Source organism: Sus scrofa, chromosome 1, assembly GCF_054392235.1.
Source record: "Sus scrofa isolate SSC_HxYL_T2T_F1_AM1 chromosome 1, Sscrofa_HxYL_maternal_Yorkshire_Landrace_v2.0, whole genome shotgun sequence".
NCBI lineage: Eukaryota > Metazoa > Chordata > Mammalia > Artiodactyla > Suidae > Sus > Sus scrofa.
The window spans coordinates 129,579,603-129,606,311 of NC_139383.1; the positions used below are offsets into that span (position 1 = coordinate 129,579,603).

Sequence of the window (26,709 nt, forward strand, 5' to 3'; positions counted from 1 at the left end):
AAAGTATGTATAGGTCACAGCCTCCTTATCTAGTGTAGATAGGCAGATACTTTAATTTCTTTTTCTTCTAAATGAAATTCATAGACAAGGAACTGACACTGCAGTTGGTACAGTCGTATTATTCTCAGATATTAGAAAAAGAATGTGAAGAGGTAAACCTTTGCATTTTTTATATATAATCCTAGTAGCTAATTAAGAGAGTAATTATAAATATTTTTGTTTATTTATGAGATCTTATTAGGATACTTACAATGAACAATCCAAATAAGTGAAGCAAAAATACAGCTGGAAATAATACATGATAGAAAAAATAGAAAATATCCAACAAAGTGAAAGTACTTTATATTTAGAACTACTCATATTTTCAAAATTATCTCAGGTGTATGATTTTTGAAAAGTAACAGATATTTGTAATTTTGAAATGAGACATTTACCCTAGAAGACACTCGTGCAAAAAAGAGAAAGGTTGATTAACTGAGATGCTCATATTACCTGAATGACCTCAAATTCTCAAGATGAGTAGTTACATTAGAATATAAACTCACAGAGAGTAAAAATAGAATATGTGGCTTTATTTCTTAATCTATTTGCTGTATAAATAGGAGATTCTTTTAAAATAGTAATAATTAGGGAGTTACCATCATGGCTCAGCGGTAGTGAACACGGCTGGTACCCATAAGGATGTGGCTTTCATCCTAGCCTCACTCAGTGGGTTAAGGATCCAGTGTTGCTGTGAGCTGTGTATAGGTTGCAGATGCCACTCAAATCCAGCATTGCTGTGGCTGTGGCTGTGGTGTAGGTCAGCAGCTGTGGCTCTGATACAACCCCTAGCCGGAGAACCTAGCAGGTGCAGCCCTAAAAAGAAAAAAAATAAAATACTAATAATTATGTTTATGATATGGAAATATATTTGGAAATTAAGATGAACTGATATATATAAATTCAAATGTCGTGTGTGGTATTTAATTTAAAAATGAATTTAAATTGTTCTAAGTCTGAGGTGGTATCAATATACTTTGTTTTATGCTTATTTTATAAATGATATTCTTGGCTGGAAGCTGTGAAGTTCCAGTTTCTTAATCTTCTTGCTATTCCTTAATCTCCTGCCAACCAGTCATTTAACTAGACTTCACTGTCTCAACCTCTGGGCCTCTTTCCTCCACTATGAGAATATAAGTGGTAGATAATTTCAGGATTATCAGTGGGGCTTCTTATCTCTGAATAATTATCATTAAATAAATATGTCTTAATATTTAAATTTATAGGTATGTCTTGAAAAAATGGAAGATATCCAGTTAGCCATGGTTATTGCCCGTTTATATGAATCTGATTTTGAGACTTCATCCACTTATATATCCATCCTAAATCAGAAAATTTTGGGTTGCCAAAAGGATGGCTCAGGATTTGATTGCAGAAGGTTACATCCTGATCCTTTCCTGCGTAGTCTTGCCTATTGGGTAATGAAAGATTATACGCGAGCCCTGGACACGTTACTGGAACAAACACCAAAGGAAGATGATGAACAGCAAGGTAGGCACTTTACGGATTTCTCTTTTTCTTTTTTAAAAGAAGACAGAAGGGATCTTCTTCTCCCCTGTCCCAGCTGTCCTGGGAGCTATTTGTTTTCCCGTAATAAAGACTTTGCTTGCTTGCGCACACATGTGTGCATGCGCGCTCGTGCACACACACACGCACACACGACAGATTCTGAGCTAATGTTCACTTAGGTAAAACACACACACACACAAACACACACAACCTACCATTACCAGATTAATATATCCATACTATAGAAACAGTTTGCTATTAAAAAATGAGGTAGATTGCTGTGCTAATAATATGTGCAGTGTTATTAAGTGAAAAAGGTAAAATACAGAACAATATGATTTTTGTTGCATTTTTATATACACATATCACATATATACGTGTGTGCACACATAACTTGTGTCTGGTCTCCCATTCCCTCTATTTTTGTTGTTTTCTGGAACAAATCACAGAAAACTAAATACTGGCACTGGTTGCCTTTTGGGAATAGGAGTGAGGAGTAGAAACTTTTACTTTTCATTTTGTACTTTCCATAGTTATAATTTTCTAGCCTGATGTTTTTATTACATACTTTTAAATGCTAAAAGAGCTGACATGAATAAAGATTCAAGCTCAGTTTTTACTTTTTTCTTTACAAAAAAAGGAATACAACATTTTAATAAAGTAGTTCCCCCTTATCTGTAGGGATTGCATTCCAGGACTCCAGTGGATGACTGAAACTGTGGATAGTATACTGAACCCTATGTACAGTAGTTGTTTCCTATGTATGTATGTACCTATGATAAAGATTTATTTACAAATTAGGCTTGATAAGGGATTAACAACAATGACTAAAAATAAAATAGACCAATTATAACAATATACTGTGATAAAAGCTATATGAATGTGATCTCTCACTTTGAATTTTATTGCCCAAACTTAATGCCTTTTCCCTTAAGTGGAACTAAGCACTTAAACATGCGCTGTGCCCATAACTATGCAGTTTGAGGTGTGACAGCAAAACTAGCATGAGTTTCTTTTTCCTTCTTCACAATTTTACAGATGGAAGATTTGTTTACTTACTGTAGATCTTAGCAACTTTGGCATACGTTTTTTTTTCCCTTCCTTAGTTGGAACTTTCACATTTTCACTTAAAGGAAGCACTTTACAGCCTCTCTTTGGCATAGATGAATTGCCAGCATCACCACTCTTGTGCTTGGCAGCCATTATTAAGTGACTGGAACACAGATGCTCCAATAACCAGAACAGTGGATCTGATAAATGCAGCTAGCTACTAAGCAACTAAAGGGCAGCATCCTTTGGACAAAGGGATGATTCCAGTCCAAGACAGGATGGAGCAGGACAGTGAGACATTTCATCACCCTACTAAGAACCATTCATAATTTAAAACTTAGGAATTGTTTAGTTCTGAAATTTTCCATTTAATATTTTTCAACCTCAGTTGACCTTAGGTAACTGAAACCATGGAAAGCCAAACTGTAGGTAAGGGGGTGGGGAAACCACCATAAGTATTTTCAAATTGTTTAAAGGAAGGGAAATAAAACCTTTAGAAGAAAAATAAGTATCTGAGCTACCCAGGTAATTTTAATAAAATGTGCATATTTTTGTAAAAGGAAGATTCTATTTGTTTCTTAATGTTTTCCAGCTTGTTGTTAGGAGAAATTTCACATATGTATATACAAGCAAATAGTATAATCAAAGTCTGAATCTGTCATCCAATTTTAGTAGTTATCAACTCATAACCAGCCTTGTGTCAATATACATTTCCATCCTTTCCAGCCCTCCCATTCTCAATACTGTATAGATTTATTTTGAAGCAAACTCATTTCATCTGTAAATATTGTAACATGTTCCTCTAAAAAATGACTCTTTTAAAAGCGTGACGCATACCACTGTTATGACATGTAACAAAATATTATTAGTAATCAAACAATGTTCAAATTTCCTTGGTTGTTTCATAAAATCATACGCAGTTGATTTGTTTGAATCAAGATCCAAATGAGGCCTACGTATTGTGAATGGTCCAGGTGACTCTTTCGTGTATTTTGATCCATATTTAGCTACCCCCCGCCCCCCGATAATTTATTGGTTAAAGAAATTGAGTTGTCTTGTGGTTTCTTGAATTTTCAATGCTGGTTGTATCCCTGTTGTTTCATTTAATGTGTCGTTACCCCCCCCCACCTTGTTTTATCTGTATTTTGTATAAACTGGCAAGTTAAAATTATAAAGGCTTTTGTCAGATTTTTTTTCCCCCACGTCTATGACATGTGGAAGTCCCTGGGCCAGGGATCAAATCTGAGCTGCTCTGGTAACCTATATCACATCTGTGGCAATGTGGGATCCTTAACCCACTGTGCTGGGCTAGGGCTTGAACTTGCACCTCTGCAGCGATCTGAGCTACTACAGTTAGATTATTAACCCACTATGCCACAGCAGGAACTCAGTTGTTTTCTTTATTTACCAGTTTTCAAAGTAGTAGCTTTGTTTCCTAGCATCCCACAAAGGTGACCAATTATTCTTTTATTTTTTTTAAAGATTATTTTGAATTCACTTTTTTAACTAGAGCTGTGTTTAATCCATTCCAGTTTATTATTTCAGATGTTCACATTTTCTCCTCTTTAACCAATGGCAGCCTCTTTAAGATCTTGAATGCTTTTGAATTATTCTGTGATAGTTTCTTTGCTTTCTGGTTTGGCAAGATGTTTCAGGCTCATGTTGTACATCTGCAACCCCAGACCTGAAATGGCCATTCCTTCAGAGAGTCCTGCTTCCCTTTAGTTGTAAATAATATTTAAAGACCACAGCCTGGAAACAGAGATATCCATTGCTTCAGGTTTGATCATCATTTTTAGGCTATTTCAATGAATGAATGAATGAAATTTTTTCTCCCATGAGATACATGTGTTCACACTGAAATTTCTAATTAAAACATAGATTATAGGATTCTTTCTGCTGAGATTTCAAATTTGTGTCTTACAATGAAAAGCTTAGATTCCTATGACATTAACATAGTTTTTTGCTGTTTGTGTTATATACATATAATAGTTTCAGAATAATTATGCAGGTATTTTTTATAACAACATAGTTACTAAGAAGAGTTTAAGCTTTTCTCTTTTTTTGGGGCAGTCCTTTTTATGTTCATGGTATATCCCACTAAGGATGTGCAGTCATGTTTCTTATTTTAAAAAGTCACTTTATAATTCCTATCTGTAGTTATGCTACCAACTTGATACAAAGAATCATTTGTTTAATTTTGCTTTTGCTATTTTTGTGAATTTTTAAAAATTAATTTTTTCTTTTAGAATTAAATAAAATGTTGATGTGGTTTTTTGAAATAAATACACAAAACCAGGGTATTTTTAGGAGAAATCTAGCTTCCTTCCTGATCTCTCTACCCTGTTCTTCTCTCCCTTTTTAGAGAACTAATTTAAAAAAAAATTTGTGTGTTCTTCCATTTAAAAAATAAAAGTATGCATGTGTGTATGTTATGTATGTGCATATATCACCTCTTTGCTTTTTTAGATAAAAGGTAGCTTACTTTATATGCTGTATACTTTCTTGCATCTTCTTTTGCCTATTGTAGTCTGGATACCACTCCATAGCAAAACATAGGAAAATTATTTTTATTTCAGCTGTATTATGTGGATGTATACATAATGTTTAATCATAGGTTAATATATAAGTATCTTTTACTTTGAGGAAATGCTGACATTTTCTTCTTTTGTAATCATAAATTAATGTAATACCTAGTGATTGTCTCTGTTTGGTTTCTATAGTTACCATCAAATCATGTAACCCAGTGGTGTTTAGTTTCTACAACTACCTTCGAACTCATCCTTTGCTTATTCGGAGAAACCTTGCCTCCCCTGAAGGAACTTTGGCAACCTTAGGTCTCAAAACTGAGAAGAACTTCGTTGATAAAATTAACCTCATAGAAAGAAAATTATTCTTTACCACAGCAAATGCTCATTTTAAAGTTGGATGCCCTGTTTTAGCCTTGGAGGTACTCTCCAAAATTCCAAAAGTTACCAAAATGTCTGCCTTACCATCAAAAAAAGATCAGCCTGACTTTGTTTCTAAAAAGATGGATGATGTACCTTCAGAATCAAAAACTCTGAGTGAAGGTGATAGAAGTGCTGGCGTTGATTGGTCAAACGTAACTTCATCAGAGTTTGACTGGAGTCAGCCAATAGTAAAAGTTGAAGAGGAACCTCTTACTCTTGATTGGGGTGAAGAGCATGATAGTGCCTTAGAAGACGAAGAAGATGCGGTTGGTTTAGTAATGAAAAGTACAGATGTTGGGGAAAAAGATAGAGAAGAAGATCAGAAAGCCTCAGATCCTAATGTGTTATTGACACCTCAGGAAGAGAATTGTCTTGAAGTTGATACTGAAGTTGATGTGATTGCTGAGCAACTAAAATTCAGAGCTTGTTTAAAAATCCTTATGACTGAACTAAGAACATTGGCTACAGGTTATGAAGTAGATGGAGGAAAACTCAGGTTTCAACTCTATAACTGGCTTGAAAAGGAAATTGCTGCCTTGCATGAGGTGTGTAACCATGAATCAGTTATTAAAGATTATGCCAGTAAAACATATTCCAAAGTAGAGAGTGATCTTCTGGAACAGGAAGAAATGGGGGACAAACCAGATATTGGTTCCTATGAGCGGCACCAAATAGAAAGACGAAGATTGCAGGCTAAACGAGAGCATGCAGAAAGACGGAAGTTGTGGTTGCAGAACAATCAAGATCTCCTCAGAGTTTTTCTTAGTTACTGTAGCCTTCATGGGGCTCAAGGTGGTGGTCTGGCCTCAGTAAGGATGGAACTCAAATTTTTGCTACAAGAATCACAGCAGGTATGAACTTCACTTTTGTTTTCATTCTTGGTTATTTTAATTTCAGTAACTCTTTGATTTGTAGTTATAAAGGTCTTTTCACTAGTTAAAATGCTCAGCTCCTCTATTCATAGGAAGCAGGTATTTATACTTTCCATGGGTCTTTTTAGACTAAAGTTTTTGTAATTAAGAGGAGGCTAAAAGCTTGAGCGCACAGATGTGTCAAACTCATCTTTACATTTTCTTTATCTAGCATAGTACCTGGTATGTAATCAGTTTTTGTAGAATGAGTGAACAAGTTCATTAACCTTTTGCTTTTATTCAAATGTTTACTACCAGTGATATCATATAACTGTTAATTGATTTTTTTTTGTCCTTCATTTTAACTACTTTGAAAAAAGTAATCTACTGTCGCTCACAGGAAACAACAGTGAAACAGCTTCAGTCTCCACTGCCACTGCCTACCACCCTGCCTCTGCTTTCAGCAAGTATTGCTTCTACCAAAACAGTCATAGCTAATCCTGTGTTGTACCTAAATAATCACATCCATGATATACTTTATACTATTGTTCAGATGAAAACACCACCTCATCCCACTGTTGAAGATGTGAAGGTAATGTAAAGTTTATGATCATTTGCTATTGTACATACTGAGAAGGTAAATATGTTATGCTTGTCTTCCATATTGATCTTAGAAAAAATTTTAAAGTATTCTTATTTGCTATCTTCTCAGTCTGACCAGTTCAAGATTATTTGTTCAATGAATGTAATTTGAAAGTAAGCATTCTTGAAATTATGCCATTTGCAACAACACAAATGGACCTAAACAGTATTATGCTAAGTATGACAGAAAGACAAAGACTATATGTTATCACTTATATTTGGAATGTAACAAATAAAACAGATAAATGTATATAAGAAAACAAACAGACTCATTGTGGAAAACAAACTGGTGGTTACCAGGGTGGAGGGTAAGTAAGGGGTAGGGATTAAGGAGTATTAACTCCTAAGTATAAAATAGATTAGCAACAAAGATGTATTATACAGCACGGGGAAATATAGCCATTATTTAACAATAACTTTAAAGGGACTATAATCTTTAAAAACATTGAATTGCTGTGTTGGACACCTGAAGCTACTATAATGTAAATCAATAATACTTTTTAAAAAAGAAAAGTAAGCATTCTTATTTCTAGAAAAGTTATTGTCTTCCTTTAAGACCGGCAAATACTTTTTTGGTAAAATATTAATTTTCTAGACAGTATTCTTAGCAAATATTTCACTGGATTCTCCATTCCTCTTAAATGAATCACGAAGTAGAGATATTTATAACTGTTTGCTTATGTGCCAACATGTTATGAAAATATAAGTTCCAAGAGTATCTGTGAGAGGACCAGGATTGTTAAGATAACACTCAGGGCAGTTAGAATGTTGGCAGAGTTACTACCCCAAATTAAAACTGTATCCCACGCTGAAAACTTAAGAACGGATAGATTCTAAGAAACACTAGGGCATGTGGCAGGATGTGGAGAGTTGATTAGACCTCCACTGTGCTCTGCTTTTCCCAATCCTGTGGCTGAGGTCTTTTCAGGTCCCCAGTATTTTAATTTTTGTTTGACAGATAAGTTCAGTCTCTGATAGTACATTCTTCTGAAGGACCCAAGATTTCCTGGTCATATCAACCTATTAGATCCTTAGCGTGAATTAGTCTATATCAGTATTTTAGCAGAGATTACTTAAAGTATTTGATAGGTGAATGTGGGAATGTAGAAAGTGCATTAAATGCATAGAAGCCCTGAGTAAACTTTTTTAGTTCCTAAAAATTTGGGTAAGCTTTCAAAAAGTATGAAACTGTTTCTAAGATCCCTTCAAACTTTAAGATTTTGTGAGTCTCAAAATGTTGATTCAGTATGGCATTTTAGGATGTGGTTTTTATATTGATAATTTTTAAACTTTCTGAATTTAAAACTCTAAGACTGTACTACTTCTAAGTACCAAATAGATTACTTGCTTTCTAGAAAATTAACCATTTCACACAGTAATTGATATATTTTCTAAACATTTAATTCATTCTTATTGATAAGGTCAAGCCTTTATTTTCATCAAGGGGAATTTCATAAGGCAAGTTTAAATAAAGGTTCTTAAAAGTCTATACTTATTTGGGTTCTACTTTTTTTGAGTATTACTATTTAGGCTTATCATTAGCAAGCTAAGACAGTCCCAGCAATGTGAGCCTTGGCACTTTGCTCAGAGCTTGTTAAATGTCAGGCTCACAGTAATAAATATTTGTTCAAGATGCGTATGGATCAGTTAGCTTTGTTGTGCAATGCATATGTAATGGGGTGAGTGTTATTTTAGAACTTTACATAGAGTTAGTAGTCTCAGGTAGGATCTAGTCTTATTTATAGTTTTGCTAGTTTCCTGGGTATTTTGTAATTTTAACATGTTACTGTTGTATAGGAATGTTAGTACAGTATGTAATTGTGACTGTTTTGGTTTTAGGTGCACACACTTCATTCACTAGCAGCATCACTTTCTGCATCAATTTACCAAGCATTATGTGACAGTCATAGCTACAGGTAAAAAACAACAACAACCAAACAAAAAACAAAAAAGCAAAATAGTGTTAATACAGCAGAAACATTAAACTGTTCCAGAGTTATATTAAGGTTCTGTTTCCTAGGAACCAAAAAATTCTCAAATATAACTGCCATGTATACTTTAATATGATGAGAAAGAATGAGAAATAAAATAATTGTTTAGTTCAGCTATCTATTACCTAGTAACAACAGACATATAGAAAAATGACAAATGGTAAAGGAAAATTATCATCACCATTTTTTTTTGTTTTCAAGAAGTGGTCACTATCAAAAGTTATTTATAGTATGAGATTTTCTAATTTTTCCCTGTTTTAGCATCAGATTAGTATTGGCTTGTTTGATTTTCAGTTCAAATTGGGAAAACATGTGAAAAATGCAAAGATACATTCCTCACATTGAATTATTAAAATCAGTTTTACTTACACATTTCTATATAATAGAAAGTGCTATCAATTAGAAGTAATAGTTTGAATTTTTGTAAACATCTAATTGTTTTCATCAGCATATACTTTGCATTTTAATGCCTGTGACAGTGTGAATAGTAAGAAATCACTAGGAAAGATGACCTAGACCGAAATGGATTATATTAATAAATGAAGAGTTTATAATATAAATAGAATCATAATAAATTTATATTAAACAGATGTTTAGATTTTTTTCTGTAAATTCAGCAGCCTCTTGTGGGAAGATTTGTTATTGCATAAGGAATTATTACTCTCTCAAAATGGCCTGTACTCGCATGTTAGCCTAATAAGGCCATGTCCAAGTAACTCCATAAACTTGGAAATGTAAATAAGGAAAAAAGAGTTTATTTAGCTAACTGTGATCTTCTTAGTGATCCAAGACAACTTGTTTGATATCAGTCACTGGTTAAAATGGCACCAAACAAGAATCCAAATAAATTTTGTTTAAATGTACGTTTTCTAGTTTTTAGGCTGTGATTAACTCTTCAGGGAGTCAACTTTACTTTGGTTTTTGTCTTTGCCCCACTCTGTAAAGATGAGGGAACTATGTAAGCATGTTTGGCTTTAGGATTGGGTATTTCTAAAATAGGATTCTCTGGATTTGAGTTCATATTTTAGTTCAGGGTTAAGCTTGCACAACTTTACAGAACTAAGAAATGCAACAAAATAGCACCCTGAAACTTTCTGTTATATGCTAGTACAAACAGTAGTCTCCTTATAGTGGCGTTTTTTAAAAAAAGTGAATATAGAAAAGATTTCAAAGTATTAAATGGCATCTGGAAAAGATTTTAGAGATTAAATGACATCTGCCCAAATAGAAAACTTGGTATTGGAGTTCCCATAGTGGCTCAGTGGAAACAAATCCAACTAGTGACCAGGGGGTTGCAGGTTTGATCTCTGGCCTCGCTCAGTGGGTTGAGGATCTGACGTTGCCATGGACTGTGGTGTAGCTCACAGACGCGGCTCGGATCCTGCGTTGCTGTGGCTATGGCATAGGCTGGCAGCTGTAGCTTCAGTTCAGTCCCTGGCCTGGGAACTTTCATATGCATGAGTGTGGCCCTACAAAGCCCCCCCACAAAAAAAAGAAAAAAAAAGAAAATTTGTTATTTTGTTTAAAAAAAACTATAAATATTTGTAACTAGTTGAAAGAACTTACTGAACTAATTTTTATTAGAATGGTGATTTCAGTTTTAAGGATTTTTGTCTTTACTACACTCATCTAAAGTAAATACATATTAAGTACACCAGTAGCTTCAGTTAGGAAGCTAAGTAACTGAACTGTATTTGTTTTAGCAGTCAGACAGAAGGAAACCAGTTTACAGGAATGGCTTATCAAGGGCTTCTTTTAAGTGATCGTCGGAGACTAAGGACAGAAAGCATTGAAGAACATGCAACACCAAATTCTTCTCCTGCTCAATGGCCTGGTGAGAATTTAAGTGTTTTCTTTTTTTTTTTGTCTTTTTAAATCTTCTTTTTGGCACTTCCTTTTTACAAAGCTGTTAACTGGATTCGTGATTGTTGTCATTTGTGGATTTGATGAATAGTTTTTTATTTGTTTGTTTTTGATGATGTTTTCTGCCATGAATTAGGAACTCTTAAGTACTGTAATGTTGTCTGAAGACTCGGAAAGTTAAGGCTTCAAAACCCAGCCATGCTGACCAGCATGAAAAGGCAAGGTTTAACATCCTTCACAGGGATGAGCACATGGTGTTTCTTATCCTTAGACATCCTGAGCTAGAGTCTTGGAGAGCTAGGGTCACAGAGATTTTTTTTTTTTTAATTACTCAAATGAATTTATCACATTTGAAGTTCACAGAGATGTTTTTTTCACAGATATATCAGAATGTAATTCTTCTCAAGAGTGTAGGTACATGTGTTAGGAAGGAGTGACCATCCTCTGGCACAGACGTCATAGTCTTCCAGTCCTCCCCTTCCTGCAGTTAGCTCTTTCTCATCCTCCACATCAGTTATTTCAAACCTTCTCCATTCTCTTAATACCCTTTCCTGGTCTGCCATGTCGTTTAATTTTTACTTTGTGACTCTGAGGCTACACATCAGTGATCATGGTGAAGAGTAGCAGTGGAAGGAAGTGACATACTCAAAGCGTCTACTTAAAATTCATTTATGCATAAGCTTCTCAAAACATGTTTTCATTTTGACTTTTTATTGAAATAATTTCAGACTTGAAGAAGTTTCAAAAATGGTAAAAAGAGGATTTCCCATATGTCTTGGAGGGTTAGGGATCCAGTTGTGTTGCTGCTGCTCTGGATCCTTAACCCACTTTGCTGGGCCAGGGCCCAAACCTGTGCCTCAAGAGCAACCCGAGCTGCTGAAGAGACAATACCAGATCCTTAACCCCACTGCACCACAGCAGGAATTCCTTCTGATGTCTTCTTAATATCAAACTCAGGTTATGTGATTTTGGCAAGGATGCCACAAAAGAGACACTGTACCCTTTCCAGTGCAGAATATCAAGAGGCACATGATGCCACTTGGTCCCCTTACTGGTGCTATTAACTCTGATCACTTTGTACAGTGGTTTCTATCACATTTCTCCTTCGTGAAGTTCCTTTCTTTCCCTTTGCAAATAATAAGTATCTTTTGCAGAGAATGTTTGAGATTGTATAAAATATCCTACTTTAACCCACTAATTATAGCATCCAGTGATGACTCCTGCCTGAATCACGTATTACTGTGGGGAGTACTAAATGGTGATTTTCTAATTCTATATCGTTCCTTCTACTTACTGGTTGAAATTGTACTGTAAGGAAGAGTTTCCTCTTCTCTTTTCATTTATTCCTTTTTTATTAGTATTGATGAATGAATTGTTATTTTATTCTATAGGTTATAAATCATTCCTCTAATTTGCTGCAATAAAAGCTGATTTGACTTTTTTTCTTTCTGGAGTTTTATGCTGATATACTTCTTAAAATATTATATACCCATACAGGTGTGAGTTCACTTATTAACCTCTTGAGTTCAGCCCAAGATGAAGACCAGCCAAAACTGAATGTTTTGTTGTGTGAAGCTGTTGTTGCTGTGTACTTAAGTTTATTGATACATGCTCTTGCCACAAATTCCTCCAATGAACTGTTTCGACTTGCAGCCCATCCATTAAATAATCGAATGTGGGCTGCAGTTTTTGGAGGAGGTGTGAAACTTGTTGTGAAACCTCAGAGACAATCAGAAAATATTTCAGGTAAGATAAATTTCATACCAATAATGCATGTAAATGTAAGTAGCTTCCAATGTTAAAAGATTTTTTAATGTTTTATGATTTTTTATTTTGAGAATCATTGATGTTTAAAGTATAATCACTCTTGTTAGGTTAGTAAATAACTAAACTCATGTTAGAATAAAAGATATAGTTTCAGTTTAACGTTTTTTGATAAACCAAGACAAATTTGAGGAGGATAAAAGAGAAGAAAAGTAAAGGTAAGTGAGAAGACAATGAAAAAAGGACCAGTTTTTATTTTTGTTTTTTTTAGATACACCTGCAGCATATAGAAGTTCCTGGGCCAGGGATCGAACCCAAACTACAGCAGTGACAATGCTGGAATCCTTAACCACTAGGCCACCTGGGAACTCTGAAAAAGGATAGTTTTTAATTAGAGAAAGAAGATTTAAATAAATTCTCATAATCTTTACAGAGCAAACCAGCAATTGGCTTCAGATTAAGTTTCTAGGAGTTCCTGTCGTGGCTCAGTGGAAATGAATCTCACTAGTATCCATGAGATTGCAGGTTTGATCCCTGGCCTCGCTTAGTGAGTTAAGGATCTGGCATTGTCCTGAGCTGTGGTGTAGGTTTCAGATACAGCTTGGATTCCACTTTGCTGTGGCTGAGGGATAGGCCAGTGGCTGCACTCTGATTTGACCCCTAGTCTGGAAACCTCCATGTGCCTTGGATGTAGCCCTGAAAAGACCAAAAAAAAAAAAAAAAAAAAAAGAAAGAAAGAAAGTTTCTAGTTGTGGACAATATTTATTTTTTCCCTTATGGACTGACATATTTTTTAGCTCACTTTTTAAGATGGTAGGATGGTAAGATGTAGACTTGATATTACAGGAAAGGTTTCTAACTTGGTTCTGAGACTCGGAAATATCTTAATTAATCCTTAGAAATGGTTACATTACAGATGAGGAATCAGTGGCACAGGCTAACCTGTGTCCTTACTGCCCAAGATTGAATCAAATGTATTTAATAGGTTCCTATGGGAGGTGCTCTTACCAACTCCCTTCGTTTCCACTCCCAGTACATGGGGAGGACTCTTAATCTCTGTCTTCCTACCTAGTTGCAGTCCATTGTACGTTTAAAAGTTTTTCCCCTAGGATTGTGGGATGGAAATCCTGTGAAATTGGATTGTGATGATCATTATACAACTACAGATGTGATAAATTCATTGAATAATAAAAAATAAATAAAATGCAAAATAATAAAAATAAATAAATAAAACTTTTTCCCCTAAATCACTTCTTTTCTCTTCCTGAGTCTTTTATGTTATTTTTTCATGATAGTTCATTGATAAAATCATCATGCTTAGGAATTCTTGCTCTAGCACTTTGGGTTAAGGATCTAGCATTGCTGCCTATGCGGTATAGGTCACAGCTGCGCTCAGATTTGATTCCTGGCCTGGGAACTTCCATATGCCTTTGGGGTGGCTGTAAAGCGGGGAATCATCATGCTAAACCTCTGAGTACACATTCATGTTTGCATTCACGTACACCTGCTATGTGCCAGGCAGTGTTCTAGGGTTTGGAAACATGGGAGTGAATGACACAGACAACTCCCTTACATTCTTGATGCTTACATCTAATAGAGATAAACACACAATAAAATAACAAATGATATTATTTCAGATATGATAAGAACTACAACAAAAATAAAATAGAGTGAGTGGAGGGAGAGGGAATGATGAGGGGAAGGGGATGGGGACAGTTTAATTAGGTTGGTCAGAAGACATTTCTGATTAGATAGCTTTTGAGAGAGTCCTAGGGAAGTCAGGAATCAGGTTGTTCAGTTACCTGAGGCCAGAGCATTTTAGGGAGATGGAGCAGTGAGTGCAAAGGTCATGAGGTAGGACTAGTTTGACCTTTTCCAGGGATTACAGTGGAGGCCACAATGGCTATCCTGAGCCAGGGGAGTGTAGTCAAAGATGAAGTAAGCTAAGTAACTGGGGGCAAAGTCTTTAGGAGTTTCATGGGTCGTGCAGACTACCATTGTTGGTCTAAAGAAAGAGAACTATTGAAGGGTTATAAGCAGAGGAGTGACATAATCTGATTTAGGTTTTCAAAAGACTCACTCTAGCTGCTGTGTGGAGTATAGACCATGTGAAAGAATAAAAGTAGGGAGCCCAGGTAAGAGGCTCTCAGAAGAGCCCAATTCAAAGATAATTGTGAGTTACCATCAAGAATTAATGGATAAACATGTTATATGTAAGTATAATGGAGTGTAATTTAACTACAAAAAGGAATTAAGTATTAACACATGCTGTAATCAGCATGAACCTCAAAAATACTAAGTGAAAGAAGCCAGACACACAGGTTATATGTCACATGCTTCCATTTGTATGAAATATTAAGAACAGGTAAATCCTTTGAGACAGAAAGCATAGTGGTGGTTGCCATGGACTGGAGGGAGGGAGGAATGGGGAGTGACTGCTTAATGAGTATGGGGTTTCTGTTTGGGGTGGTGAGAATGCTTTGGAAATAGAGGTGGTGGTTGTACAACAGTTAGAATATACTAGATGCCACTGAATTGCACACTTTAAAATAGTGAATTTTATGTAAATTTCACCTCACCTCAATTAAAAGAAGTTAAAAGTAGTTTAGCCTAGGGTTTTAGTGATGCACAGAGTGAAAAGTGGTCATATTCATCAAAGAGAAGTTGAGGTAGATGATCATTTTCTACGATGGGGATCTTTAGGAGAGGACCAGTTCACTTCTATCTAGCTCTCCCATGTCCAATTAGTTCCTGAATCTTTTTGATATTTCTTTTATGTATTTCTCATCTAACACTTCCTTTCAGTCTTCACCAACCACCATACCAGCTCAGGCCCTTTTTTATTTTTTGGCCATGTCCATGATATGTGCAAATTCCTGGGCCAGGGATCAAACGCTCACCACAGCAGTGACCAGAACCGTCACAGTGTCAGCATCAGATCCGTAATTCACTGAGCCACCAGGGAACTCCTGGTTCAGGCCTTTCTCATTACTATTTTTTTGTCTTTTTAGGGCCGCACCTGTGGCACATGGAGATTCCCAGGTTAGAGGTCAAATTGGAACTGTAGCTGCTGCTACGCCATAGCCACAGCAACATGGGATCCAAGCTGTGTCTGCAACCTACACCACAGCTCACGTCAATGCAGGATCATTAACCCACTGAGGGAGGCCAAGGGATCGAACCTGCATCGTCATGGATACTGTTCAGATGCGTTACCACTGAGCCACCACAGGAACTCCCTCAGGCCCTTCTTATGTCCGATTCTTCCATCTTCCTCTAATTGACCATGCATACCATATTTCATATGTGCCAAGTTCAAGACACTTGCATGAGAATTGCCCACAGGATAAGCTCCCAGCTTCTTATCCACAGGCTAGTTCTAACCTAACTCTAGACTATTTGTTGTTTTTCCCCTCCCTGACACCTGTCTATCAAAGGTAGTTTACTTCTCATTTGTTTCTTTTCACATTGAACTTCTGCTTTTATATCCTAAGTATTCATTCAGTGAATCTTTCTTGAACCACATAGCCAGAAAAAATCACCCACACACTCTCTTTACTAGTTTACTGAATATGCCATTTATTTAATACATGGTATATAGAATTACTTTAATCCTTATTCTATATAACAATAGGCTGCTTGAGTGCAAGTTAATCTTTTATATTCTGTCCTCATCTGCATCTCTGCCATGATTGCTGGGTAAGTGGTGCAATAATTAGGAAAGTTTAGAGGCACAGACATAAGTAATTTAGTCTTAAGTAAAAACATGGCAAGAATAGGATGAAAAGAAAAGTTAATTCTTTGAATTAATAATGGAAAGTAAATGCTGTTTTTTTTTTTTTTTCCTATATTCAGCACCTCCTGTTCCTTCTGAAGACATAGATAAACACCGTAGGAGATTTAACATGCGAATGCTGGTCCCTGGAAGGCCTGTAAAGGATGCTACCCCACCACCAGTGCCTGCAGAAAGGCCGTCTTACAAAGAAAAGTTTATTCCTCCTGAACTTAGTATGTGGGATTATTTTGTTGCAAAGGTAAGGGAGGTGAGGAATGCAAGCTTTAGGTGTATCTGTTTTATTAACTCTTGTGTTTGCTTCATATACGTATGATGGGGCAGCTTCTGGGTTGAATCACCGCACTTTAGTCATTTAATCTCTCAGGTCCAGAAACTGACTAGTTATTCAGGAAAGATCAGATGCTTGATATGGATAAGACAAATTAAAATCCTGTGGGAAGTCAGTTTATGAATACAGAATCAGCATCATCCTTTTCTATGGATAAGAATACTTGTATTTACCATCTGGCTTCCCTTCTACCGGTTGTTCTCTTGGTCAGCATGGAGTTAGAGCAGAGGAGATGCATGGATATTTGAGGGTTTTGTTGGAACATGGGTTTCACAAAACCCCATGACATATCTCTTTTTCTCTAAAGCAGAAAAAACTTCCCTGGGGATCCAAATACTCAGGGTGACTAGATCTATCCTGGTCCCATTTTGTACTGTGTTGGGTATGTGCTTTTCTGCACTTTGTTTTTTTCCAGGCACATCACCTTCTGTTTGATAGGTTTCCTTCTTTTCCCAAGTTCCCTCTTTACATGTGTTAGCACTTTGGTAGCCTTGCTGTGTATAAGGGGATACGCCTCCTGTAATGCTTCCTCCCACTTAAAACTTTGTGTTGGATCTCAGAGTTTTTGAGGTGTGATCTCCCTCTGGTTTTGCTGGGCTAAACTCATCTTTATTTTATCTTTTTAGGGCCGCACCCATGGCGTATTGGAGGTTCCCAGGCTAGGGGTCAAATTGGAGCTGTAGCTGCTGGCCTACACCATAGCCATAGCAACTCAGGATCTGAGCCACATCTGCAACCTACACCACAGCTCAGGGCAACGCTGGATCCTTAACCCACTGAGTGCAGCCAGGGATCGAACCTGCATCCTCATGGATGCTACTCAGATTCGTTTCTGCTGAGCCACAATGGGAACTCCATGAGCTCATCTTTTAAAAAGACTTTCAAGGTGAGTGTTAAAACTTGTTTTTGTTATCTAAAAAGTTTGTTTAGGCTAGTGGTTCTCAAAGTGTGGTCCCAGAACCATCAGTATCAGCATCTCCTGGGAGCTTGTGAGAAATGCAAATTCTTGAGTCCCACCTCAGATCACTGATTCAGAAACTCTGGGAGTGGGAGCAGCAGTCTGTCTCTTAACAAGCTGTCCAGGTGATTCTGATATATGCTGAAGTGTGAGGGCCTCTGAGTTAGGCAAATTTAAGGTCAGATTTCCTGATTTACACTGCATCAGGATTCCACTTTGTACTTTCATCATCATTCTAGCTTATCCCTTGAGGCTGCTGATTGGGTCATGTTTAATTGTATTTAGCTAATAAACCAGGGAATTAATAAAGTACTCTTTAAAAATATAGGCAGGCCTTCCCACCCCACCTTTTTTTTTTAATGGCATATGGAGGTTCCCAGGCTAGGGGTCCAATCAGAGATGTAGCTGCTGGCCTATGCTACAGCCACAGCAATGTGAGATCCAAGCCACGTCTGTGACCTACACCACAGCTCATGGCAACACCAGATCCTTAACCCACTCATCATGGCCAGGGATCAAACCCATGTCCTCATGGATACTAGTCAGGTTCATTATTGCTGAGCCACAATAGGAACTCCCATCCACCTTTCTAATTTCACAATTTTCTTTGTCCCACAAAAGCCCATTGCGTCATTAATGTGAGTGATAGCGACATTTGTAACAGTAATGTGCCAACTTAATTTTCTTTTTTTTTTTAGTTTTTCTTCTGATTAATAGAAAGTTTTAAAAATTTGGAAAATGCAAAAATGAGAGGGAAAATAGCACTCATTTATTCCAAAGATAACTTAATACTTTGGCAAGGTGCTTATCCTCATATTTTAAAGTATATGTAATTGGTTTGGTATGTGTAGTTTTATATTTAATTTTTTCAGTTAACATTACAAGATAATTTCTCATACCATTAAAAATGTATCGTAGCTGTCATTTTAAACCCTTTATTATGGGTTTTACTATGGTTTCTGAAGGAGAACTTGAGACATATACAAAAATTCAGATAATAGCATGTGAATCCTTACCTATCATGATCTAGCTTACAAAATTATCAACTCGTAGTCAATTTGTTTCATTTATACATCTTCCCACTCCTCAGATTGTTTGGAAGTAAATTCAGACATAAAATTTCATTCATAAATATTTCTGTATTGTTTAAAAAATAAGGATTTTGAGCAGTACTACATTAGGATTATCACACACACCTGTATGCATGTGCGTCCTCAATATCATCAAGTATCCAGAGAGGTATACATTTTCCCCAAGTGTACCTTAAATGTTTTGGAATAATTGGTATGTTAAATCAGGATCCAAAATATGACACATTGCAGTTGGTTCTTATGTTTTAAGTTTCTTTTAATCTATAGGTTCTACCTCCATCTCACTTTGCTAGGTTGACTCCCCATTTTTTGCCCCAAATTTGTTCTTTAAAAGCTCTCAGTGGCTTTTGCTGATGACATCCCCTTGTTTTGTTCTTCTGAACATGTTCCTCTGATTCCCATTTTTCTGTAAAGTGGAGTTAAATGTAAAGGCTTTATAAGACGCCCTTCTGCTTGGATAGGGAAAGCGGAGTACAGGAGTGCTTCATGGTTGGTTTTGTGTTTCCATAAGGAACACTTGTGATGTTAGTTGATGATCTTTGCCTGAATTCGTTATTTTAATGACAGTTTTATTGACTGGAATACTTTCCTTCATCAGCCTGTTTGGTTACCCTGAGGTAACATTTCAAAAGAGAAAGACAGAATAAATGCTTTATTCTTTGCCTTTTTTTTTTTTTTTTTCTTTTTCATTTTCGGCTGCCCCAGGGCACAAGGAGTTCCCAGGCCAGGGACCAGATTCCACTGCAGCTGCAACAGCACTGGTTCTTTTAACTCACTGTGCTGGGCGAAGGATTGAACCTGCATCCTGGTGCTGCAGAGACTCCGCCCATCCCCTTGTGCCACAGCAGGAACGCCTATCTTTGCTTTTTGTACCAGTTGTCAGAGTGATGCTTTGATTTCCTAGCATCCTTCAGAGGAAGCCAGTGAGTTTTGTTTTGTTTTGATCTTGTGTATTTAAATGTATTTGATGTATTTTAATCCAATGCTCTTAGTATTCTTATGGATGTTCAGATTATCCCATCTTTGCCAATGGGAGCCTCTTCTAGTTGGCTCCTGAATCTTTTTGAGAGCTCTTCTAGTAATCTTTGAGTTTCTTTTCTTTCTCATTTAAGTCATTCTAGGCTAATCTTGCACATTTCCTGCTCTAGACTGAGGACAGCCATTCCTCCTAAGACCCTGGTTCCACAGAAACTGCAGTTTGGTGTATGGGTGCTCATTGTTACTGGGTTTGTCATTGTTTTTAGGTACATATTATTTCTAATGACCTAAAAACTATTTTCATGAATGTACTATAGTTTACATAACCATGAGGTATTTGCGGTATTTATTTTTTCATTTCTATAAGTAATGTGAGATTGGTATCTTTTTAAATAAGATTTTTGTGTTCTGATTATTTCATTAAGTAGTACTGGGTCATAGGCTTTTGATACGTTTCTCTAGATTACTGTCCAGATTACTGATATATACTCTGTTGAGAATAGTGCACATGCATCTGATTTTATTCTCATTAGTTATTCCTTTTTCATTTTTGTTAATTTGACAGATTAAATGGTTTTTATTTCCTATTAACAACACCAAAAATCTTAATGAAATTACTGCCATTAGGTTTTCCACTTTGAAGAATTAACAGTTTTTGTTTGTTTGTTTGTTTATTTTGCTTTTTAAGGCCGCACCCTCAACATATGGCAGTTCCCAGGCTAGGGGTCAATTGGAGCTACAGCCAGCCTACGCCACAGCCATAGTACACAGGATCCAAGCCGTGTCTGCAACCTACACCACACCTCACAGCAATGCTGGATCCTTAACCCACTGAGCTAGACCAGGGATAAATCCAAGTCCTTATGGATGCTAGTTGGATCTGTTACCACTGAGCCACAATAGGAATTCGCATGCTTTTTTAAATGTGATGTTACATTGTTTTTAAGCAGAAAAAGTTCTTTCCACTAATAAATGTTTACTTTTATTATCTTCTCATTTGTTTACTCTTCCTGCTCTCCCATCTCCTTTTTCTTGAGGTGGTGGGGGGCGGCATGCCTGTGGAATGTCTAAGTTCCAGAGCTAGGAATTGAACCTGAGCCACGGCAGTGACAGTGCCCCACTGAACAGCCACCAGGGATCTCCTCTCTTTATCTTCTTTTCCTACACTTAAACGGTGGTTGTCCTTCCTTTCTTCCCAATGACTTATAATGTTATTTTTGTCATATATTAATTTATTGTTTAGATACTATCCTTGGACTAAATTTCTCCATTCATCCATTGCTAGACTGCACTTTTATTTTTTTAATTACTTACTACATTTTTAGTTGTACAGTGATCATCACAACCCAGTTTTATAGCATCTCTGTCCCAAACCCCCAGTGCATCCCCCACCCCCCCAACCTATCTCATTTGGAAAACATAAGTTTTTCAAAGTCTTTGAGTCAGTATCTGTTCTGCAAAGAAGTTCATTGTGTCCTTTTTTCAGATTCCACATGTAAGTGATAGCATTTGATGTTGGTGTCTCACTGTCTGACTGACTTCGCTTAGCATGATAGTTTCTGGGTCCATCCATGTTGCTACAAATGCCACTATTTCTTTCCTTTTAATGGCTGAGTAATATTCCATTGTGTATATATACCACATCTTCTTTATCCACTCCTCTGTCAGTGGAGATTTAGATTGTTTCCTTGTCTTGGCTGTTGTGAATAATGCTTCAGTGAACATTGGAGTACATGTATCTTTTCTTTTTTTTCTTTTCTTTTTTTTTTTTTTTGTCTTTTTAGGGCCGCACTGGTGTCATATGGAGGTTCCCAGGCTAGAGATCTAATTGGAGCTGTAGCCGCCAGCCTACACCACAGCCACAGCAACAGAGAATCCAAGCCACGTCTGTGACCTACACCACAGCTCACAACAATACCAGATCCTTAACCCACTGAGCAAGGCCAGGGATCGAACATGCAACCTCATGGTTCCTAGTCAGATTCGCTTCCGATGTACCATGACAGGACCTCCCATGTATCTTTTTGAGTCATGGTTTTCTCTGGATAGATGCCCACAAGTGGGATTGCTGGATCAAATGGTAATTCTGTTTTTAGTTTTCCAAGGAATCTCCCTCCATGTTTTCCACAGTGGTTGCACCAATTTACATTCCCAACAAGAGTGTAAGGGGGTTCCCTTTTCTACATACCCTCTCCAGCACGTATTGTTTGTAGGCTTTTTGATGATGGCCAATCTGGCCAGTGTAAGGTGGTACCTCATAGTGGTTTTGATTTGCATTTCTCTAATAGTGAGTGATGTTAAACATCTTTTCATGTGTTTTTTGGCCATCTGTTTGTCTTCTTTGGAGAACTGTCTGTTTAGATCTTCTGCCCATTCATTTTTTTAATTAATGAATTTATCACACCTATAGTTGTACAATGATCATCACAATCCAATTTTATAGAATTTCTATCCCATAACCCAAGCACATCCCCCCATTCCCCAAACTGTCTCCTCTGGAGACCATAAGTTTTTCAAAGTCTGTGAGTCAGCATCCGTTCTGCAAAGAAGTTCAGTCTGTCCTTTTTTCAGATTCCACATGTCAGTGAAAGTATTTGAGGTTGGTGTCTCATTGTATGGCTGACCTCACTTAGCATGATAATTTCTAGGTCCATCCATGTTGCTAAAAATGCTGGTATTTTGTTCCTTTTAACGGCCGAGTAATATTCCATTGCATATATGTACCACCTCTTCTTGATCCACTCCTCTGTCGATGGATATTTAGCTTGTTTCCAAGTCTTGGCTGTTGCAAATAGTGCTGCAATGAACATCGGACTACATGTGTCTTTGCGAATCATGGTTTTCTCTGGATAGATGCCCAGGAGTGGGATTGCTGGATCCAGTGGTAGTTCTATTTTTAGTTTTCTGAGGAATCTCCATACTGTTTTCCACAGTGATTGCACCAATTTACATTCCCACCAATGGTGTAATGGTGTTCCTTTTTCTCCACACCCTTTCCAGCACTTATTGTTTGTAGACTTTTTGTTGATGGCCATTCTGGCTGGTGGTACCTCATAGTGGTTTGATTTGCACTTCTCTAATGATGAGTGATGTTGAACATCTTTTCATGTGTGTTTTGGCCATCTGTATGTCTTCTTTGGAGAACTGTCTGTTTAGATCTTCTGCCCATTTTTTTTTTTGTTGTTGTTGTTGTCTTTTTTTGCTATTTCATGGGCCACTCCCGCAGCATATGGTTCCCAGGCTAGGGGTTGAATCGGAGCTGCAGCCACCGGCCTATGCCAGAGCCACAGCAACGCTGGATCTGGGCCACGTCTGCAACCTACACCACAGCTCACGGCAACGCCGGATCGTTCACCCACTGAGCAAGGGCAGGGACCGAACCCGCAACCTCATGGTTCCTAGTCGGATTCGTTAACCACTGCGCCATGACGGGAACTCCCTTCTGCCCATTTTTTGATGGGCTTGTTTGTTTTTTAGGTATTGAGCTGCAGAAGGTGTTTTATAAATTTTGGAGATTAATCCCTTGTCAGTTCGCTTCACTTTCAAAGATTTTCTCTCAATCTGTGGGTTGTCTTTTCGTTTTGTTTAGGGTTTCCTTTGCTGTAGAGTGCACTTCTTTTAATTACTTATTTTGGTATTCACTAAGAAATGGTATCCACTTAAAAAAGATTTCTCAGCTTGTCTTATCTGTTATTTTCTTCCCTATGAACTTTATAGTCATTATCAAATTTCAAAAAAGGACAATAAATCCCTGTAGGGATTTTATTGCAATTACTTAATACCCATAAATTAAAGAATCATCATTTTAACATGCTTCAGTCTCCTTATTTTAGCTTTTTATAGGGATTTATAATTTCCTTCACTGTAGCTCTCTCAGAGTTTTGATAAAATTTTTCCGTTGGTATTATATTTTTCAGTGCACCTTTTTTCTTTAGACTTTTTGAACTAATTATTGCTGATATATAAGAAAAAATTGATTTTTAAAAAAATACTTGTGTTGTATCTAGCTACTTATTTTGTTCAATCTGAGGGGTTTTTTTTTCTTTTTTTTTTACTTTTCTAAGTCTAGTATTTCCTAAAGAAAATTTTTATTTAGGTTAACACCATTTAAAATGTTCATTGTTACAACAACAACAAAAAAGACAAAAGGACAAAAAAAAAAAAAAAAAAAAAAAAAGGAGTTCCCGTCGTGGCGCAGTGGTTAACGAATCCGACTAGAACCGTGAGGTTGCGGGTTCGGTCCCTGCCCTTGCTCAGTGGGTTAACGATCCGGCGTTGCCGTGAGCTGTGGTGTAGGTTGCAGACATGGCTCAGATCTGGCGTTGCTGTGGCTCTGGCGTAGGCCGGTGGCTACAGCTCCGATTAGACCCCTAGCCTGGGAACCTCCATATGCTGCGGGAGCGGCCCAAGAAATAGCAACAACAACAACAACAACAAAAAAGACAAAAAGACAAAAAAAAATAAAATAAAATGTTCATTGTTGGAGTTCCCGTCATGGCTCAGTGGTTAACGAATCTGACTAGAATCCAAGAGGGCTCAAGTTCAATCCCTGGCCTTGGTCAGTGGGTTAAGGATCCAGTGTTGCCATGAGCTGTGGCATGGGCCAGCAGCTGTAGCTCCGATTTGACCCCTAGCATGGGAACCTCCATATGCCATGGGTGCAACCCTAAAAAGCAAAATAAACAAATAAATAAAATAAAATGTTCAGTGTTAGGACAAAAAACCCCCATTTATACATTTAAAAATAATTTCATATTTTATTGCAGCCATTTCTTCCTTTGTCTGATAGTGGAGTTATATATGATTCTGATGAAAGCATTCATAGTGATGAAGAAGAAGATGATGCTTTTTTGTCAGATACACAGATACAGGAGCACCAAGACCCTAACTCCTATAGGTAAGTAAGGCTTTTATCTTTTTCTTTCTGCCTTTTCTTTTATAGAAAATCCTGATGTTACTAGTTTAAGTAACGTTATTGTCTTGAATATATATAAGAACTGACTTATGTTTTCAGATTAGGAATTCTGTACCTTTGAGGTGAAGTGCTAGGTAGTAGAGTATTTCTTTCATATTCAGTTTCAAAGAATAGCTAGCATTTTTAGTGAGAAAAAATGCATAATTTATTGATGTGCTGTTAGATTCCTTGTGACCATGTGGTAAATCTATTTCCATTCAGTAGTCTTCAGATATTGCAAGTGTAATAATATTGTTGCATAATTTTTATTTTCAGAGACTTCAAAGGTACTATTTTTTAAAGTTAGTTGTTAGAGGAAAAAAATCCGTTTTTTCTGAGTGGGAGATTGGGCTAAACATATGACAGGGATCCTCACTGTGCTTCTCTCATAATTTTGTTTTTCAATTAAGGAGAAATTTTTTTTTTTTCTCTTTGAACAGCTGGGCTCTTCTACATTTGACAATGGTTAAGTTAGTACTTCACAATGTTAAGAATTTCTTTCCCATTGCTGGATTGGAATTCTCTGGTAAGTTTGGAATTTGAAAATAATGTTATTAAATACAACAAATTATCAAGTTTCTTTTTACAAAATCCATTTAAAAGAACATTTGGTATTAAAAAAAATTATTGCATTGGAGATGTCATGAAGTCTTATTTTTCTTAGGCTCCAGTCTGTGGTTTTAACTTGTATGGCAAGAATCAGTAAGTACTTAGAAGGCTAGAGGAAAAAGCAGAAGACCAGCCTGGCGAAGCTAGACATTTTCTCAGCTCATTTTATTTTTTTTCTGTTTAGGACTTCACTTGAGTTTTATGGAAGTTCCCAGGCTAGGGGTCGAATCAGAGCTGCCACTCCCTGCCTACACCACTGCCACAGCAACACCGGATCCATGACCCACTGAGTGAGGCCAGGGATTGAACCCACATCCTCAGGAATACTAGTCGGATTCATTTCTGCTGCATCAGACATTTTCTCAGCTCATTTTAGAGAGCAGGTCTTCTGTTTTGTTCAAAGCATTAAGCATTCAAATGGTGTTAGATCAACATTTTCAGATTTGTTTGTATTTTCAGAAGTCTTGGCTCGAAGTGTTTGGGTTTTGTAAATATGTGGCGAAAACCAACAATTTCCCTCAAAATAAGTGTCATATTCTATTACGTTTTAGAGTTGCCTGTAACATCACCATTAGGTATTGCTGTGATTAAAAACTTGGAGAATTGGGAACAGATCTTGCAAGAGAAAATGGATCAGTTTGAAGGTCCCCCTCCCAACTATATCAACACATATCCAACTGACCTTTCAGTAGGAGCTGGACCAGCTCTCCTTCGAAATAAAGCGATGCTGGAACCTGAAAATACTCCATTCAAGTAAGAATGCTCTTATAATGCTAATGAGAGTATAGCTTGGTTTAACCTTTCTAGAAGACAGTCTGGCAAAATAATAAGCCATTAGCCTTTAAAAAGTTCATAACTTTGAACCTACAATTCTATTTGTAGCAGTATATGCTAAGGAAAACATTAGAAATCTGGAGAAAATATTTTTCATGTATTGCCTATACTTCAGTAGACATAGTTTTAAATCAGGAAAAAAATTTTTTTTTTGTATTTTCGTCATCATTTTAAGAACTCTTGCAGAAATCCTTTGGTATAATAAGCTACATGTGCAAAAAAGATGCTACTGACCTTTGGTCAGTAATTTAATAGTAAACACATTAAGATTTGTGTTGATGTTTTGATCTTGTGCCTGTCTGTCTAGGCCCCTTTTGGATAAGCAGTATGTGGTTTTGTTTTTTTGAGGCAAGTGGCCATGACTAAGAATATTGCTCATAAACTTGAAAAAGAATATTGCTCATAAACTTGAAAAAGCAAGGCGTTTTAGCTTGTTAGACTTTAAAAATGAAATGTATGACTTTATATACATGGGTGATATGCTATATAACCAACAGAACC

The 26,709-nt window shown here is 36.8% G+C and overlaps 1 protein-coding gene across 5 annotated transcripts in view; it reads left to right on the forward strand.

The window, feature by feature from the left end:
• DMXL2 (Dmx like 2) overlaps positions 1-26,709 on the forward strand; it is a 160,467-nt gene that overhangs the window by 118,364 nt on the left and 15,394 nt on the right. For 3 of the 5 annotated variants that reach the window (XM_021095420.2, XM_021095427.2, XM_021095456.2), the window contains 10 exons: positions 1,266-1,530; positions 5,322-6,400; positions 6,801-6,992; positions 8,882-8,958; positions 10,737-10,867; positions 12,394-12,642; positions 16,516-16,694; positions 24,578-24,708; positions 25,206-25,291; positions 25,926-26,127. In XM_021095420.2, coding sequence (XP_020951079.1) covers positions 1,266-1,530; positions 5,322-6,400; positions 6,801-6,992; positions 8,882-8,958; positions 10,737-10,867; positions 12,394-12,642; positions 16,516-16,694; positions 24,578-24,708; positions 25,206-25,291; positions 25,926-26,127 — 2,591 coding nt within the window. The remainder of the gene's footprint in view (positions 1-1,265; positions 1,531-5,321; positions 6,401-6,800; positions 6,993-8,881; positions 8,959-10,736; positions 10,868-12,393; positions 12,643-16,515; positions 16,695-24,577; positions 24,709-25,205; positions 25,292-25,925; positions 26,128-26,709) is intronic. The other 2 variants (XM_021095423.2, XM_021095445.2) reach the window with 1 other exon arrangement.